Below are 15,805 nucleotides of genomic sequence, written 5' to 3'. Positions count from 1 at the left end.
TGTGAGAACTTGTTGTTGAGCTCATTGTAGCTCCCATCAATCTTGGAATGAAGGTTCTTCAGCTCATAACCAACATGCTTCTCACTTCTAGTTTGAGACTCCAAGATTTGTTTGAGTAAGGTATCAGTGCTGCTCTCTTGAGGAGCAGAGGAACCAGACGAGGGGTTTTGCTGAGGCTGATAGCTGCCTTGCTGGTTGTTTCGGGACGGATAACCACTCTGTTGGTTGTTGGGATAGGATTTATGTTGGTAGTTGTTGTACAAAAAGTTGGACTCTTTTTTGTACCAGCTACCATTGTTGTTGATGAAACATAGCTCTTCCTGACCTTCCAAACCCTCAACCTCATGGACAACTGGTGGTGTCTCTTGGCTTGGGTTACCAACAAAGTGCAGCTGCTCTTGGGTGGCTTTATCAGCCAGGAGGTTGTCTATCTTATCCTGTAGAGCTTTCAACTCCTTCCTCGTCTGCTTATCATCTGTTCGACTGCCTCTGTCGTGGTCTCCACTGTAGACTGCATCACTCTTTACCATGTTGTCAACCAGCTCCTCTGAATCTTCCTCAGTTCTCCCCAAGAAGAACTCATTGCTAGCTGTATCCAGTCTGGCCCTGTACTTAGGAAGAGCACCACAGTAGAATGTGCTCAGCAAGCTCTCCTTAGAGAAACCATGGTGTGGGCATTGAGCTTGGTAGCCCTTGAATCTCTCCCAGGCTTCACTGAAGCCTTCCAAGTTCTTCTGTTGAAAGCTGAAAATCTCATTTCTCAGCTTAGCAGTTCTTGAAGTAGAGAAAAAATTCTCCAAGAATGCTTTCTTGCAGTCATCCCAAGTGGTGATAGAGTCGTTGGGTAGAGACTTTTCCCACTGACGTGCCTTATCCCCCAAAGAGAAAGGGAATAGCTTGAGCTTTAAGACATCTTCGGACACACCATTGGTTTTTGACAACCCACAGTAGCTGTCGAACTTCTCCAAGTGATCAAATGGGTCCTCTAGAGCCATGCCATGATACTTGTTGTTCTCGATCACGTTGAGGAGTCCTGACTTGACCTCAAAGTTGTTGGCTGCCACAGCCGGTGCTTGGATTCCCAGTCTAAAGTGTTGATTGACACAGGCAGTTCAGTCGACTTAATCTTTCGAGATACGCTCGATAAGATGGGAGTCGACTTGCGCGACATGAAGCCATCATCTCGCTCCCTTACAGGATTCAACGGTGCCTCTGAGACAATGATTGGTACGATCAAACTCCCCGTCTATGCATGCGGAGTGATACGCACGGTCAAGTTCTCAGTCATCCGAACGAAAGCTCCTTACAACGCAATCCTCAGAACCCCCTGGTTACATTCCGTTAAGGCAGTGTCTTCGACATATCATCAGTGCGTGAAGTTTCCAGGACTAAACGGTGAGGTGCAGACGCTTCGCGGAGACCAGCAGGCCGCTCGCGAACTACTCATCGCAACGGTGAAAATGCAACAATCAACTCCTCGCATCAACGCGATAGCAAAGAAAATCCAACCACAGAAAGACGAGATTTTAGAAGTCACCATCGACGACTCTGATAAGAGCAAAGTAGTCCGAGTCGGAGCCTTCCTCGACGAAGAGATGCAACGCGCAATCATCAACTTTCTCAAGGAGAACGCTTCAACGTTTGCTTGGGCGACGTCGGATATGAAAGGAATAAACCCCGCCATCACATCCCACGGGTTGAATGTCGATCCCACCATCAAACCGATTCGCCAGAAGAGACGAAAGCTAGGTCACGACCGAAGCAAAGCTGTCAACAAAGAAGTTGAGCGACTCCTCGCAGCTGGCTCAATCACCGAGGTGCGGTACCCCGAGTGGTTAGCTAACCCAGTCGTCGTAAAGAAGAAGAACGGGAAGTGGCGCGTTTGCGTCGATTTTACCGATTTAAACAAAGCATGCCCAAAAGACAGTTACCCCCTCCCGCATATCGACAGACTCGTCGAGTCGACTGCCGGGAATGAACTCCTGACCTTCATGGACGCATTTTCTGGTTACAATCAGATCATGATACATCCGGACGATCAAGAGAAGACGGCGTTCATCACTGATAAAGGGACATACTGTTATAAAGTAATGCCGTTCGGTCTCAAGAACGTGGGTGCGACTTATCAAAGACTTGTCAATCGAATGTTCGCCGACAAATTAGGGAGCACGATGGAAGTCTATATCGACGACATGCTGGTAAAATCACTCCGCGCAACGGACCATCTAGATCATCTCAAAGAATGTTTCAAGACGTTGAACGAATATGGGATGAAACTCAACCCAGCCAAGTGTACTTTTGGCGTTACCTCAGGAGAGTTTTTAGGATACATCGTCACCCAGCGAGGAATCGAGGAAAACCCTAAACAGATCTCCGCCATACTTGATCTTCCCAGCCCAAAAACCAGCAGAGAAGTCCAGCGACTTACAGGAAGGATCGCAGCCTTGAACCGTTTCATTTCAAGATCCACAGACAAATGCCTTCCTTTCTACGAGTTGTTGCGAGGAAACAAACGCTTCATCTGGGACGAGAAGTGCGAAGAGGCGTTCAAACAACTCAAGGAGTATCTTACGACTCCTCCCGTATTATCCAAACCCGAAACCGGCGATACACTCTCACTCTATATCGCCGTATAAACAACCGCGGTCAGCAGCGTCCTCATCCGAGAGGATCGAGGAGAACAGAAGCCTATCTTCTACACGAGCAAACGCATGACTGATCCAGAAACTCGGTACCCCACCCTTGAGAAGATGGCTCTCGCCGTTGTAACGTCGGCGAGAAAACTGCGCCCCTACTTCCAGTCGCACACAATCGAAGTATTGACAAATCAACCATTGCGAACGAAAATGCAGAATACAAACCAATCCGGACGGTTATCGAAGTGGGCTATCGAACTCAGTGAGCATGACATTGTCTTCAAAAATCGAACAGCTGCGAAATCTCAAGTCCTCGCAGACTTTCTCATCGAGCTAGCACCAGAGCTCGAGCAAGATCTAATTCTCCCGAGTCAAAATTGGATACTCCACGTCGATGGGTCGTCGACAAACAAAGGATCAGGGGCAGGAGTGCAGCTGCAATCCCCGACAGGAGAACTGATCAGACAGTCGTTCAGCTTCGGCTTCGCCGCTTCAAACAATGAAGCAGAGTACGAGTCATTGATCGCAGGACTAAGACTCGCCAAGGCAGTCAAGGCGAAACGCCTCAGCGCATACTGCGACTCACAACTCGTAACCAGTCAGTTTAGTGGTGACTACGACGCCCGCAACGAACGAATGGACGCATACCTTAAGACCGTTCAAACACTTGCCAAAGATTTCGAATTCTTCGAACTCACCAAAGTCCCCAGGGGGAGAACGTATGCGCTGACGCTCTTGCTGCCCTAGGTAGCAGGTTGCGCGATCAGGTGAAACGTACCATCCCTATCCACAAGATCAATAAACCAAGCATCGACCTGACTCCCATCGAAACCGCCATCGTAGCGCCAATAACCGAAGCCACAGCCGCGAACCAAGTCCTCGAAGAGGCGCCAGACGACACCAACGACTGGAGAACAGAACTTATTGACTATCTGGTCGATGGGAAGTTACCTCCCGAGAAATGGATCGCACGACGACTCAAGACGCGGAGTGCCCACTATGTCTTCCTCGACGGAGAACTCCACCGATGGACCGCAACCAAGGTACTTCTGAAGTGCATCAATGGCGAAGAGACGCATTTAGTCATGGCTGAAACGCACGAAGGCGCCGCAGGAAATCATTCTGGAGGTCGAGCACTTGCTTTAAAAGTAAAAAGTCTCGGTTTCTACTGGTCAACAATGAATGCAGACTGCGAAGCTTACGCCCAGCGATGCGATCAGTGCCAGCGACATGCCTCAACGATCCACTCCCCGACACAGTTGCTGCGAACGAAGACAGCTCCATACCCTTTCATGCGATGGGGGATGGACATAATCGGCCCGATGCCGAGTTCTCGACAGAAACGCTTCGTCCTGGTCTTGACAGATTACTTCACGAAATGGATTGAGGCAGAAGCTTTCGCAAGCATTACAGAAAAAGAGGTTCAACGATTTGTGTGGAAGAACATCATCTGTCGCCATGGCTTACCTTACGAGATAGTGACTGACAACGGCTCCCAATTCATATCTAACAAATTTTAAGAGTTCTGCGAGAGATGGAGAATCCGACTCAACACATCAAGTCCGCGATACCCCAGAGCAACGGCCATGCCGAGGCGACCAACAAAATCATTATAGACGGTTTGAAAAAGTGCCTCGATCTCAAAAAAGGATATTGGGCAGACGAACTCGACGGTGTCCTCTGGTCACATCGAACAACTCCTCGAGGAGCAACAAAGTCGACTCCTTTCTCGATGGCACACGGAGTCGAAGCCATGGCTCCCGCCGAAGTCAACGTAACCAGCCTGCGAAGATCGAGGATGCCACAAAACGTCGAGCTCAACAGCGGTATGCTCTTCGACGCCCTGGACGCTATAGAAGAACGCCGCGACCAAGCACTACTCCGCATCCAGAACTATCAGCATCAGATCGAAGGTTACTACAACAAGAAGGTCAAGTCTCGACCTCTCGAACTGGGCGACATAGTACTACGCAAAGTGTTCGAAAACACCAAGGAGCTGAATGCAGGCAAGCTCGGAACTAACTGGGAAGGGCCGTACAAAATTTCTCAAGTCGTCAAACCAGGAGTCTACCGACTCGAGACGTCGACCGGCGAACCCGTCCCCAGAGCGTGGAACTCGATGCACCTACGACGATACTACTCTTAGGCACAAGTCCGAAGATCGAACACTCGAAGAGTGAATGACACCCTTGTCACTTTCACTCCCAAAAAAAAAAAAAAAAACAAGTGAATGCGCATCCAATGCCACTTTCACTAACCAAAACGAACTACGAATGGCTTGATCCTCTCCTATAGGTACGTAGGAAGCCCTTTACCGGGTCCAGCTATAACAAAAACAATCTCCCAACAAGTAGGAGCGCGAATTGTTTTAAGCGATGCTTACGCACGAGCACGACCTTGTCTCTCGGACAAACGTACTAGCACTCGCACCCACTAACGGGCATGTCCTGATCAGACACATGCTCGAGGGATTCTTCGGTCGCATCGCGGTCCCGACCCATGCGATCGAGACGACAACTTTCAATCATCTTATAATCCTCTAAAGCCGGACTTGGCCAACCTAATATTCTTTTTTGGATTACTTAAAGATCGATTTGAGAACCGTTGTCGCTCGAAAGTATAAACGATTGTCTTCGAAACTCGAAAATTTATGTTATCGAGGACTCGAACTAACGGCATGATGTGTCAAAATTTGATAAAGCTGAGTCATCGACTCTTCGGTTTGATTCAAGACGTCGACCAGATTGCCAAACCAAAATCGTTTAAACCTACTGAAATTCTGAAACGACGGATAGCCACAAAAGTAAAGTAAATCCGGATATTATATCGATAAAAGCCTCCAAGGGCTAAAAACCAAAAGTCTAAGGAAAACAACAACAACATATTAAACTAGGCCACGACATGGTCGGAGCCCCCCTCGACGACCTGAGCAGCGAGCTGATCCGAAGCCTCCCCGATTACATCCGCTGGCAGAACTGGCAGACTATCGTTTCCGACAACCGCTCCCTCTTCATTTTGCGGGTCACCGACTAAGCCGGATTCGGTCTTCTCCAATTGTTCGCCACACTCTTCTTCAGTCGAAGAATCTGAGAGTTCAAGTAGATTGACAGGCTCTGTCTCCGTCTCGACAACCGGGACCAGCGGATCTTCATTCGCGACGAGGCTGGTGGAGAGCGTAGTCGGATCCAATGCAGATGCAACGGTCGTACCCTCGAGCCTTACGACCTCGCCAACGATCCCACCTTCTTGAAGAGATAATTCCCCGAGCTCTCTCCCAGTCGGTTCTACAGATCCTTCGTTCGCATGATCTCCTTGAGAACTACTGGGAGTTTGAAGGAAAGCAGCGGTCCCAGCATCAATCAGGCCCGCATTCGATCCATATGGGTCAATCGTCGCCCACACATTCTCGTTCAGAAAAGGAGATCGAAGATGAAGAGGAGAAAGACAGAGAAGCTCCTTGGGGATCCCTCCGACAGCTAGGCGTCCAGCCGCAACCTCGTACTCTTTCTCTTGTTCGGCGAACAAGTCAATCGTCTCCTGCGGAATGTCGATCCCGCTCTCCTTAAGCGTTTCGAGACACTTCTTTGTCCCAAAAGCTTGGCTCTGCAAGGATCTGGCTGTTTCGAACTCGCTACGACGCTTCTCGAGATCTCGAATTTGGGAAAAACGCTTATTGCTCTTAGCAATCATGGCCGTTTGTACACGGAACCGCTCATGAGTAACCTCGTAACCTCGAGAGTCCCTCAGTCTGTTGACCTCTTTCAAGTGCCTAAGCGCGGTGGACACCATCTTCTCCTCCATAGTTGCCTTCTCTCTTAACCAAGCCTTCTTCTCCTCCTCGAGTCCTCGTACCTTTGCACCCGCAGCCTCAAATTTATCCTTCAACTCCCCGAATTTCTCCAGGAAACGAGCCTTCTGAGCCTTCTTCCTCTCGATCAGTTGAGCCCGGTCCTCCGCGAACTTATCAATTGTCGCTTTAAATTCCTTCGTCTTGCGGTCAATATCTGCATCCTTTGCTCGAGCGAGCTTGTCGGCATGCCTCAACTTGGACGTGGCCTCCTTAAGGGCTTAGTCGTATAACTCAACGATGTAGTTCATGCTCCCGTCGCTCTACATAAACGAAAGAAAAGATCAGAACCAGGAACATGAAAAATACAAAATAAGGGGAGTAATTCTTACCAGAATTTTAGTCCTTGCCGCGTCGACGTACGCGTCCTTGAAAATAAGGTCCTTGACAGCGGGCAAGTCCTTGCGACCACCCTTAATTTGTCGAACAAGCTCAGCACAGTCAGTCGGGGCGAAGGAAAGAGGAGTCTCGCCGACATACTTGAACTCCACGCGGTCATGAAACTTAACTCGGCGATCCTCAGAGGCCGAACCGCCTTCAACGAGAGTCCGAGGTGCAGCTGGAGAAATCTTCGCAGCAGAAGCAGACGCAGCAGGAGTAGACGACTCATGACTGCGGGCAGTTTTCTTCTTCTTCAGAGAGATGGACGGGGAGTTGTCCGAGTCAACGATTCTCCGAGCTGCAGCATCGCGAGGAAGATCTTTCTCGATAACGGTCTCGCAAGTCTCGGCGCCTTCAGCAGGCTCCGGCTGTCCCTCAACAGATTTCTTCTTCTTCCTCTCCTTTTTCTTTTTCTTTTTTGGAGGACCATCAGATTCAGACCTCGCTTGAGAAGCGGTCGATGCAGAGGAGTCAGGAGCAGATCTCTTCTTATTACCACCAGTCACCGACGGTTCGGCAATCTCTCGTTCAGAGATCAATGTGAGATCCCCCCTCGAGGAGTCGACGTTATCCGGGCCTTCGGACGGTCCGGGGGAAATCACAAGAGGAAGAGGAGCGGGAGGAACTGCTCCACGAGGAGTCTTCACGCGAGAAGTCTCTTCGCGAGGAGTCGTCCCACTAAGAGTTGTCTCACTAGGAGCCGCAGAGGATGCCTTTTTCGCCTCGCTCAGTTTTTTCTTGATTAATGCACTCAAATCTGGAAGCTCTTTCATTTCCCTGGCCGCGTTGATGATCTTTTGCTCGGCACTACTAAATATCGAAAAACGCCGCTTGTTACCGGTAATCAAAGGTAGTAGATCAGACCTCCAATCCCCTGAAAAAGATCAGCAACCTGGTTCAGATAAATCTCGGAACTGGCATGAGCTGGAAGAAAACAAGTGATCGCAAGAGGAAACTTACTCCTCGAGATTCTGTCAAGCACTCGTTTAATCCTCTCGACGGTGATATCCTTCCAGCTCACTTGGACGCGCGAAACGACTTCACGAGCATCAGAGACGAAATCTTCCGGATAAGAGGCCGTGTCCGGATGATCAGCTGCAAATAAACGAAAACTCGTCAGACAACAAGGAAAAGAGCCAGTCGATGAGCTGACAACAGCGTTCTACCGAGTTTATGATTCCACAAAAATCGAAAGGAAACGGCGGGCGGCTCCTCGAAGGCAAAACCATCAGATTTGACGTAAAAGTAGAAACGTTGCCAGTGCGCCGTCCTGCACGGATGATCGACGATCACGTTGTAGTTGGGCCTCATCTGGATCGAGAATAAACCATCGCCCATGGACTTTGTATAAGTCAACTCCTCGAGTGTCCGAACACTCATCGAAACGTCGATCTCCGTCGCAGTCACCATCAATGCCACTGAGGTACGGAACGCACCATTAAAGAATTGACTTATCGCCGCGTCACGACGTCTCACGTAAGATGTGATTAGTCGAGGAATTGGAAACCAAAGTTTCGTCTCATCCTGAAAGTATGACTCATAGACGCACTGAAATCCCAAAGGAGGGGACCACGGCCTCTGAGATCTAGTTGGGATCAAGAAGGTCACTCCGGTTCCTTCGCATTCCCTCAATAAAGCTTTCACGCTACTAGGAGTCGAACGAGTCTCCTCGATATTCTCCCACGACCGTCCCTCTACTACAGAAGGACACATCTGCTCGACCGCCAAGGCCGGGAGATCCTCGAAGATTCCCCCCGGATGATAACGACACGGAACGAAATCGGGGAGGGAAGCCTCTCCGACATCAGCTCCACCCTGACCGTCTCTTGAAATTAATGTTACGTTTTCTCTCTCCTCGCGGAGCTGACGCGCCGAATCAGCAATGAGGACTCGCTGGGGCGTGTCCATATTCTCCGTATCCATCATGGCTTTACGATGAATCGTCTCAAAATCGGGCGAGGAATTCGACTCGACGACTCGTACGGGACTTGATTCGGTCGCATCCACCGCGGCTTTCCCTTTCTGTGCCCTAGAAAGTTTACCCTTACCGACCGACGACATTCTCAGATCTAAGACTACAAAGTTAGAGAGAGAAGCAAAGAGTTAGAGAGAGAAAGTACCTGAGCCGGATGAAGAGTAGGGAAAACAAGAAGGAAGAGGGGTATTTATAGGGGGAGGAGCACCTCGCACCCCGAGGCGTCATCATTAGACCTAGATGGGCCTAGTGTCGGCCCATTAAAGCGCGTGGAGCTCACCAAACGTCGCGACTTTTCAGCTTCTCGAGGGGAACCGAAATCGGTTCAAATCAAAACCGGAACAAACCACCGGTTTAAATAAAAGAAAATCATCATCAGAATCAGATCAGTCAGATCCTCGAACGCGAGCGCACAAAGTCTACTGCACAGTCGAAGAGTCGACAGGGTAGTCGAGGAGTCGATTGGATAGTCGAGGAGTCGATTGGAATAATTCTCTCGAGAACCCTGAGTCGGCTACGCTACTCACCAGCGAAGCATACAAAGTCCATTGCGCAGTCGAGGAGTCGATTGGATAGTCGAGGAGTCGATTGGATAGTCAAGGAGTCGATCGTCGATCGAAATCACAAATAATAGATAATTGTCTCGCAAACCCTACTATCAAATTCGCTGATTCGGCTACGCTACTCATCAGCGAACTGGGGGGACTTACTGTTGGGTATGGGCTTAGCCCTCCCAAAAGGCCCGCAAGACAATTACCCAAACATATGATTACAACACAGAAGATCGGCTCGTCGACTCGAAAGCCGGTGTTCAGCTCGGCTCAGACTGCTTTCAGTCGATGAGGTGATTGACTAAACGTCATCGGCTCGTCGACCTGACACAACGGCCCGACGAGTCAGCCCAACTACTCGAAGAGGCCCATCGAGACAAGACACATTAGGTCAACGAGCATTCACCTATAAAAGGAGGAGACAAGGCAACAAGGAGGGGATCCGCAAATTACTACACTCACTTTCGGCTAGAATTAGGGTTTTACATCTTACATCTCGCCGACTTGTACGGTCCGACGAATTTGTCTTCACCGGACTTTTTCCTCTGTTCTCTTCCCCTTTTTGTAACTCGGTTTCGACTCATTGATCTAATAAAACACGTCTTTGTCTTGACCCACCGACAAGAACTCGTCTCTTCTCTGTACTAGTTTATTGACAGTCTCAGTTTAAACACTGGGCATTTAGCGACAACCAAAGTAAACCAAACCAATTGAACCGAGCTTTTTTATCTTTGGTTTCGTATCTGGTTTGTGGCTAAGAACCGACCGATTCTCAGTTCGGTTTGGTTTGGCAAGCAATTAGTTCAACAAATAGCAATCAGATAAACTAAAGAAACCCAATTTTCTGAAATTGACTTGCACCATACTTTAGTTGGCTGAATCTTTTTTCATTAATTTAAACCAATAATTTGAAATCTGTATAGAAATTGGTTCAGATTACAACACAAGTAATACCTAAAACGAATTGAAATATAGTTCGGTCAGTCCAACGACATTTAAAAAACAATTACAAATAATAAAGTAACCGAAAATTTGAAGGGTTTATTTGCCATATAACCAAGAAAAAAAAAGTTTAGATTTGTGATGAGAGGGTAGAGAGAGATAGAAAGAGAAAGTAGGAAAGAGAGGAAGTTTTTGGTTAGTTAGTAAATTGTAGTTTTTGTTGTGTATACTTGGCCTAATTTCCCAAATTTGAATGCCCTACACAAATCAATGATATGTAGGCTTGGACAAAAAAAATCGAAACCAAAGATCCAAACGACCAAAATAGTCAAATAATTTTTATATTTTTATATCTGAAATAACTGAACCGAGAACCAAACCGATATCTGAATATATAAAAATATTAATTATATATTCATATAACATAATAAAATATAAATTTATAATTTAATAATCTATTAAAAGTTTCCAAAAATATTTTTTTTTAACTAAATTATTACAAAATATCCAAACTACCGAAAATATATGAAAGTATCTTGATATTTTTATCTGAAATATCCAAGATTTTTATCAGAATGATCCTATTTTATATTTTACCTAAAATACCAGATATTTAACCTTAATTATCCAAATTACCCGAAATAACTAAATTGTTACCATAATCAAATGAGAACCCACAATTTTGGGTATTTTTTGGTTCCTAGTTTTACTATCCATACCGAACTAACCAGTTGTTAAGATAGATGGGCTTCCAACCTAAAACTAATTGGTGATAAGTGGATTGACCAATCAATCTTATATATTGCTTAGGATCTTTTTTAACTACTGATGTGAGACACTTTGTGTCTAATACGCTCTTTAAGCATTAATCTCGAAATATGTTGGCAATGATCGATGGGCCAACACTGGACCAAATCGATGGATCGGATTGGACTGCATGTATCAGGCTATATATCATGTTAAGCTATATGAGCTTCTAACCTAAAACCAACCAGTGGCTATGTATTCGAAACTACCAAAAATAAGTCGGGTAATAAATGGATGGATCCTTTAATCATTTATCCGAACAGCCTGATACCTAAAATACCAAAACTAGACCAAAGCGATATTTAAAATGCTCAGACGTACTGGTTCCAATAAATCTTACAATACCAAAGGGGGATATGAGCTCCTCTTAGACTGTCCACGTAGGCTACTTAATTCCAACCAATTAAAGAGTGACATGTCAGCTTCATCTAACCCTCATATCACCTAGATTAATCGTTGATCAATTCTAAGGCTTTATTCGCTTCACATTTAGCCCATTTGCCATTTTTTTTAATTATGCTTTCAGATGGCCTGTGAATAGACCCAAATTATTTGACAAGCAGATCGTAACCCACACAGACTCATCCACTTCATCTTCCTCCTCCTCCTCCTCCTCTGAAAATCCCTTCCGTTATCTCAACCTCCAAAATTCCTCTGAAACGTTCTCACGCTATCTACTGTTTCAATTATCCGCCTCCACACAATATATATGTCTCCACGCTTTGGCTTTTCACCTTCACAAAAGTCACCAGACCCTAATAGTCGAAGGAACCAATGGCGCTATCAAAATGGCGAAATCTAATGGCAAGGAACCCACAACTCTGATCTTCAACGACTTCACTCTTGGTTTGGGAGAGGCGGATCTGTTTTCGGTTAGTACACTTCTGGGAAGCACGAAACACATCCAGAGGGGGTATGCTTATTAGTGTTGAACTGCTTATGACCAATGAACATGTATGAAATCATTGTCTTCCTCCGATTATGTTCCGTCTGAGTTTTCAAATCCAGTGACTAACTTCTTTCATTTACCAAAGGGTGTTGTTGTACCATTTGTTTGCGGTCACAGTCTCTCCATTAGTTTCACACACAATTCCGCTTCAAGACAACCAGGTGGTGATTGACTCAGATAGATTCAGTTTCCATTCATTAAAAGATTTTGAGGCGCCTAAGAGGTGACTCTACAGTATGATTTATTTTTTGTCACCTCCTATAATTATTTACTTAAATTTTGTACCTTTGCTAAGGCTCCCCTCGAGGACTAATTTCTTCAATGATTGTGGCTGACGTAATTGGGCACATGAAGCTCATCAATGAGCAGCCTCTCCACCAACGGCCGGTTCTTGACATAATGGACAGAGCAAGTTGGCGAGTCTTGGTGCATCTACAGTCTAAAGAGTAGCAGATGCAGTTTCATAGTAAAATTTGTCCTATGATGTTAACTCAGAGCTTGATTTTAGATCAACATGCAAGATTATTATGTTAATGTTTTACTTTTACTGATTTTGTGTTTCATTTTATTGAAGCACTTGAAAGAAGAGATGGGGTTGGGCTATCTGGCTCAGAAGATTATTTCAGTTGACCCCTATCTCCAGCATCCCGGAATAGTTCTTAGAATGTTCATTAACTCTTCAATCTTAATCTCAAGAAACCATCATGATTAACCGCATAAGCCTGAGTACAGACTTTGACACCCGCAGCTTTTAACCACCAAACAAGCTTTAAGCACTAACTTATTCCTAAACCTGAAACTGCAGAGATTTTCTTTTGCCTTGGACTTCTTTTTGCTGTAATGACTGTCTTAGTTCCTTCAGTTCAACCTCTTTTCTCCCACGTATTTTACAATTTTGAGTATCGTGCGGTAATGAATTAGACTCTCTTCTTCTTTTCCATTGGATTCTGTTTCATTTTTTCGTATGACTCATTGCGGTTCTTAGGTTACAGTGTTCCAATGAGCCCACTTGGTGAACATAGATTCATGAAAATCTGGGGAACCGGGTTTCTTTTTCAGCTCATAAAGATTCATTCATGACATTGTCATCTGTTCTACAGATATTTGGCTATCGTTTGCAGCTGTGTAAACCAACCTTTAGCCTTTTGTAGTTCCTGCATTTGATCGTAGCTACGTCAGCGTTGACCTTTTTTTTTGTGCAGGTAGGATGAGAGGCTTCATAGATTGGGTTTTCCATCTACCCAACTTGATGGCATCATCATCTATACTGCTTTTGGGGAGTGACCCTTTCTCCCGAGAGAATGAAGAACAGAATAACCAGTGTATGATATTCTCTCTTTCTTTCCTCATACCCTTTGTTAGTCTACTGAACGATGATTTATGGGTTTGTATTTTACAATTACGTTGACGTTATTGGATGCGTTTGGATTTATTACCTCTTAAACCTCTTCTTCTGCTAGATGACCATATCCTCTGTGTGTCGCTCACTGTTTTTCTTCTAATGTAAAAAAGGAAATTCATGTGCTCTACTTTAATTGGGTTTGAATTGCTTCACAGGAATTCACTGCTTTTTAGAATTTTAATGTTGCTGATACTTTGGGCAATTGCCTCGACTATTCATGATGTTGAATTATTTACTCACCAGAGGTTTCTCGTATTGGTTCTTTTTATATTTTCTTCAACTAATAGCTTCTTTTTTTTTAATTGAAAAGCAGGTGTGCGGTTGGGAATTGCTACAGTTGTGTTAAGATCACGAAGCTGCTCTTAAGATGTTTCAGATAGCTATCCAACTGAATTAAAGATTCACATATGCACATACCCTTTGTGGTCATGCGTACAATTTTTTCGGTTTGTCTGCTTTGTTCATACTCTTATTACATTAAACAATCAAAAACAAGGCTGTCCCTTCTCATGTATTTCTATGTTCATGTGAACCGTTTTGTAGAGGCCAGTGTATCCATCTTCTAAGCCGGTAAAAAGACTGGGACTAGCTGGAAGTGGATACGCAGGAATGGTGACAGAGAGATAACATTGGTAGCAGAGAGAAGCTCCAGAGAAAGCAGAGACAGAGCCATTGGCTGGCCGAGTTATCTTGAGAGGAAAAGAAAAAAGGCTCAAAGATACGAGTTAATTATCAACAAAATCTAGAGGAGCAGAGCTGAATACTGGGGAGATTCTCTTGCGTCATGCAAGGATAACATAAGGAAATTGAATATGACCTGACTGTGGCTATGTGCTTAGTTTTGGTTTACTGATTTTAGTCGCTTATGATCCTAAGTTGTGGAACTAGAAGCTACTCACGACTATACTCTATAGAATTGCAGCGGTGGTGCCATTAGAATCTACATGAACATGCATGTAACAAAAATGAAGTGGCTCAAATAAGAGAGTCAAAGCAAGAACCGTGGATTGAAAGAGAGAGTGATGGAATTTATGAGGAAACAAAGTAATACGTCACATCACTCAAATGATTGTTTTGACCCAAGAAACTGATGTGTTGTGAATATTTAGTTAATGAAGATCAATTATTTATAAGTTCCAAAAGAAGATCAATTATCACTTTATTTACAATCATATATTCATGTTTTAAGTATTGTTTGGAACTCATACCCTAACCCTAAATGGAAGAAGTTAAAAGCGTATAAAACAATCTCTTTTAGTTGGAATTCAATGATTTTAAAGCAAAAACAAAGTTTAAATCAATTGAAAACTTATACAGTTATTTTGTATAAAAGCATAAATAACCTAAACAAAAGAGTAAATAAATTATAACTAAAGTTTAATTAACTTTTATTCATCATTCCATATATAAATCCATTTACAATTATACCAAATTGTGAGTTCTTCTTTTGACATCTATTTTATTTATATAAAACATAAAATTACAGCATAAGTTTATAAAATAATAAAGATACAACCAGTTGTGTTAGAAAAAAAACATTAATAAAAAATTTGTTTACCAATTTAGATTTATAAAATCGTTTTGATATATATATATATGTATATATCATGTATATTCAAATATAAATATAGAAAAATCTAAATTTAATTAAAATCTAAATATAACATATATATTCAAATATATTTATCTTCGAACTATTTTCTTACTCACTAGATGATGAAATTTAAGAGTTACATGTAAATGTTTAGAGCATCTTCAGCTCCGTCTTTTTACTCTAAAATAGAGTTTGAAGTAAAAAATATTTCAATCCTACTCTATTTTATACTCCATTATAGAGTAAAAATAAAATCATTACATTTTATTTTTTGTTCATTTTTTCACTTTAAAATGAAGTAGGATTGTAGGAAACTCAGCTCCATTCCATTTTGAAGTAATAAATGTAGTAATACATTGGAAGCACTCTTACAACTTCTAACGTTCTATAATGGTCTTTTATAAATTAGAGAAAGCATGAAATAATGTAACACGTTGAAAAGTTTCAACTTCTTTGTGTCATGCTTTTTTCTGTTTGCTATTTCTTTTGTTTTTGGCAGAGACGAATGATTCGATAAATTAAATTGAACAACAAAACGATGTGAAGTTTACAAATGGGTTGAAGACTGGGACCAACAAGCTTACGATATGCAATATGTGGTGTTATTGAACCTTTTTTCGAAGTAAGTGACTGGGATCAGAAAGATTACGATATGCAGTAATGTAGGGTATTAATACATGTAGGCGGTCTAGGCGGAAAAAGTTGGATATCCAATTTTTTA

General features: G+C 43.9%; 1 protein-coding gene and 1 non-coding gene across 2 annotated transcripts; both read left to right on the top strand.

Moving 5' to 3' along the window:
* Positions 1-660: 660 nt before the first annotated feature.
* Positions 661-767, top strand: LOC125582622. The gene has a single exon (XR_007320079.1). It is a non-coding gene; the product is annotated as a small nucleolar RNA R71 (small nucleolar RNA).
* A 1,944-nt stretch (positions 768-2,711) lies between these two features.
* On the top strand, positions 2,712-4,156 carry LOC106448815. Its single transcript, XM_013890646.1, has 2 exons — positions 2,712-3,227; positions 3,347-4,156. The coding sequence occupies exons 1-2, from the start codon at positions 2,712-2,714 to the stop codon at positions 4,154-4,156; spliced, it is 1,326 nt and encodes a 441-aa protein (XP_013746100.1).
* Positions 4,157-15,805: the final 11,649 nt, after the last annotated feature.

Source organism: Brassica napus, chromosome C2 (assembly GCF_020379485.1).
Source record: "Brassica napus cultivar Da-Ae chromosome C2, Da-Ae, whole genome shotgun sequence".
NCBI classification, from domain to species: Eukaryota; Viridiplantae; Streptophyta; class Magnoliopsida; order Brassicales; family Brassicaceae; genus Brassica; species Brassica napus.
The sequence above is the reverse complement of the archived record's forward strand: the minus strand, read 5'-3'. Positions and strand labels throughout refer to the sequence as shown.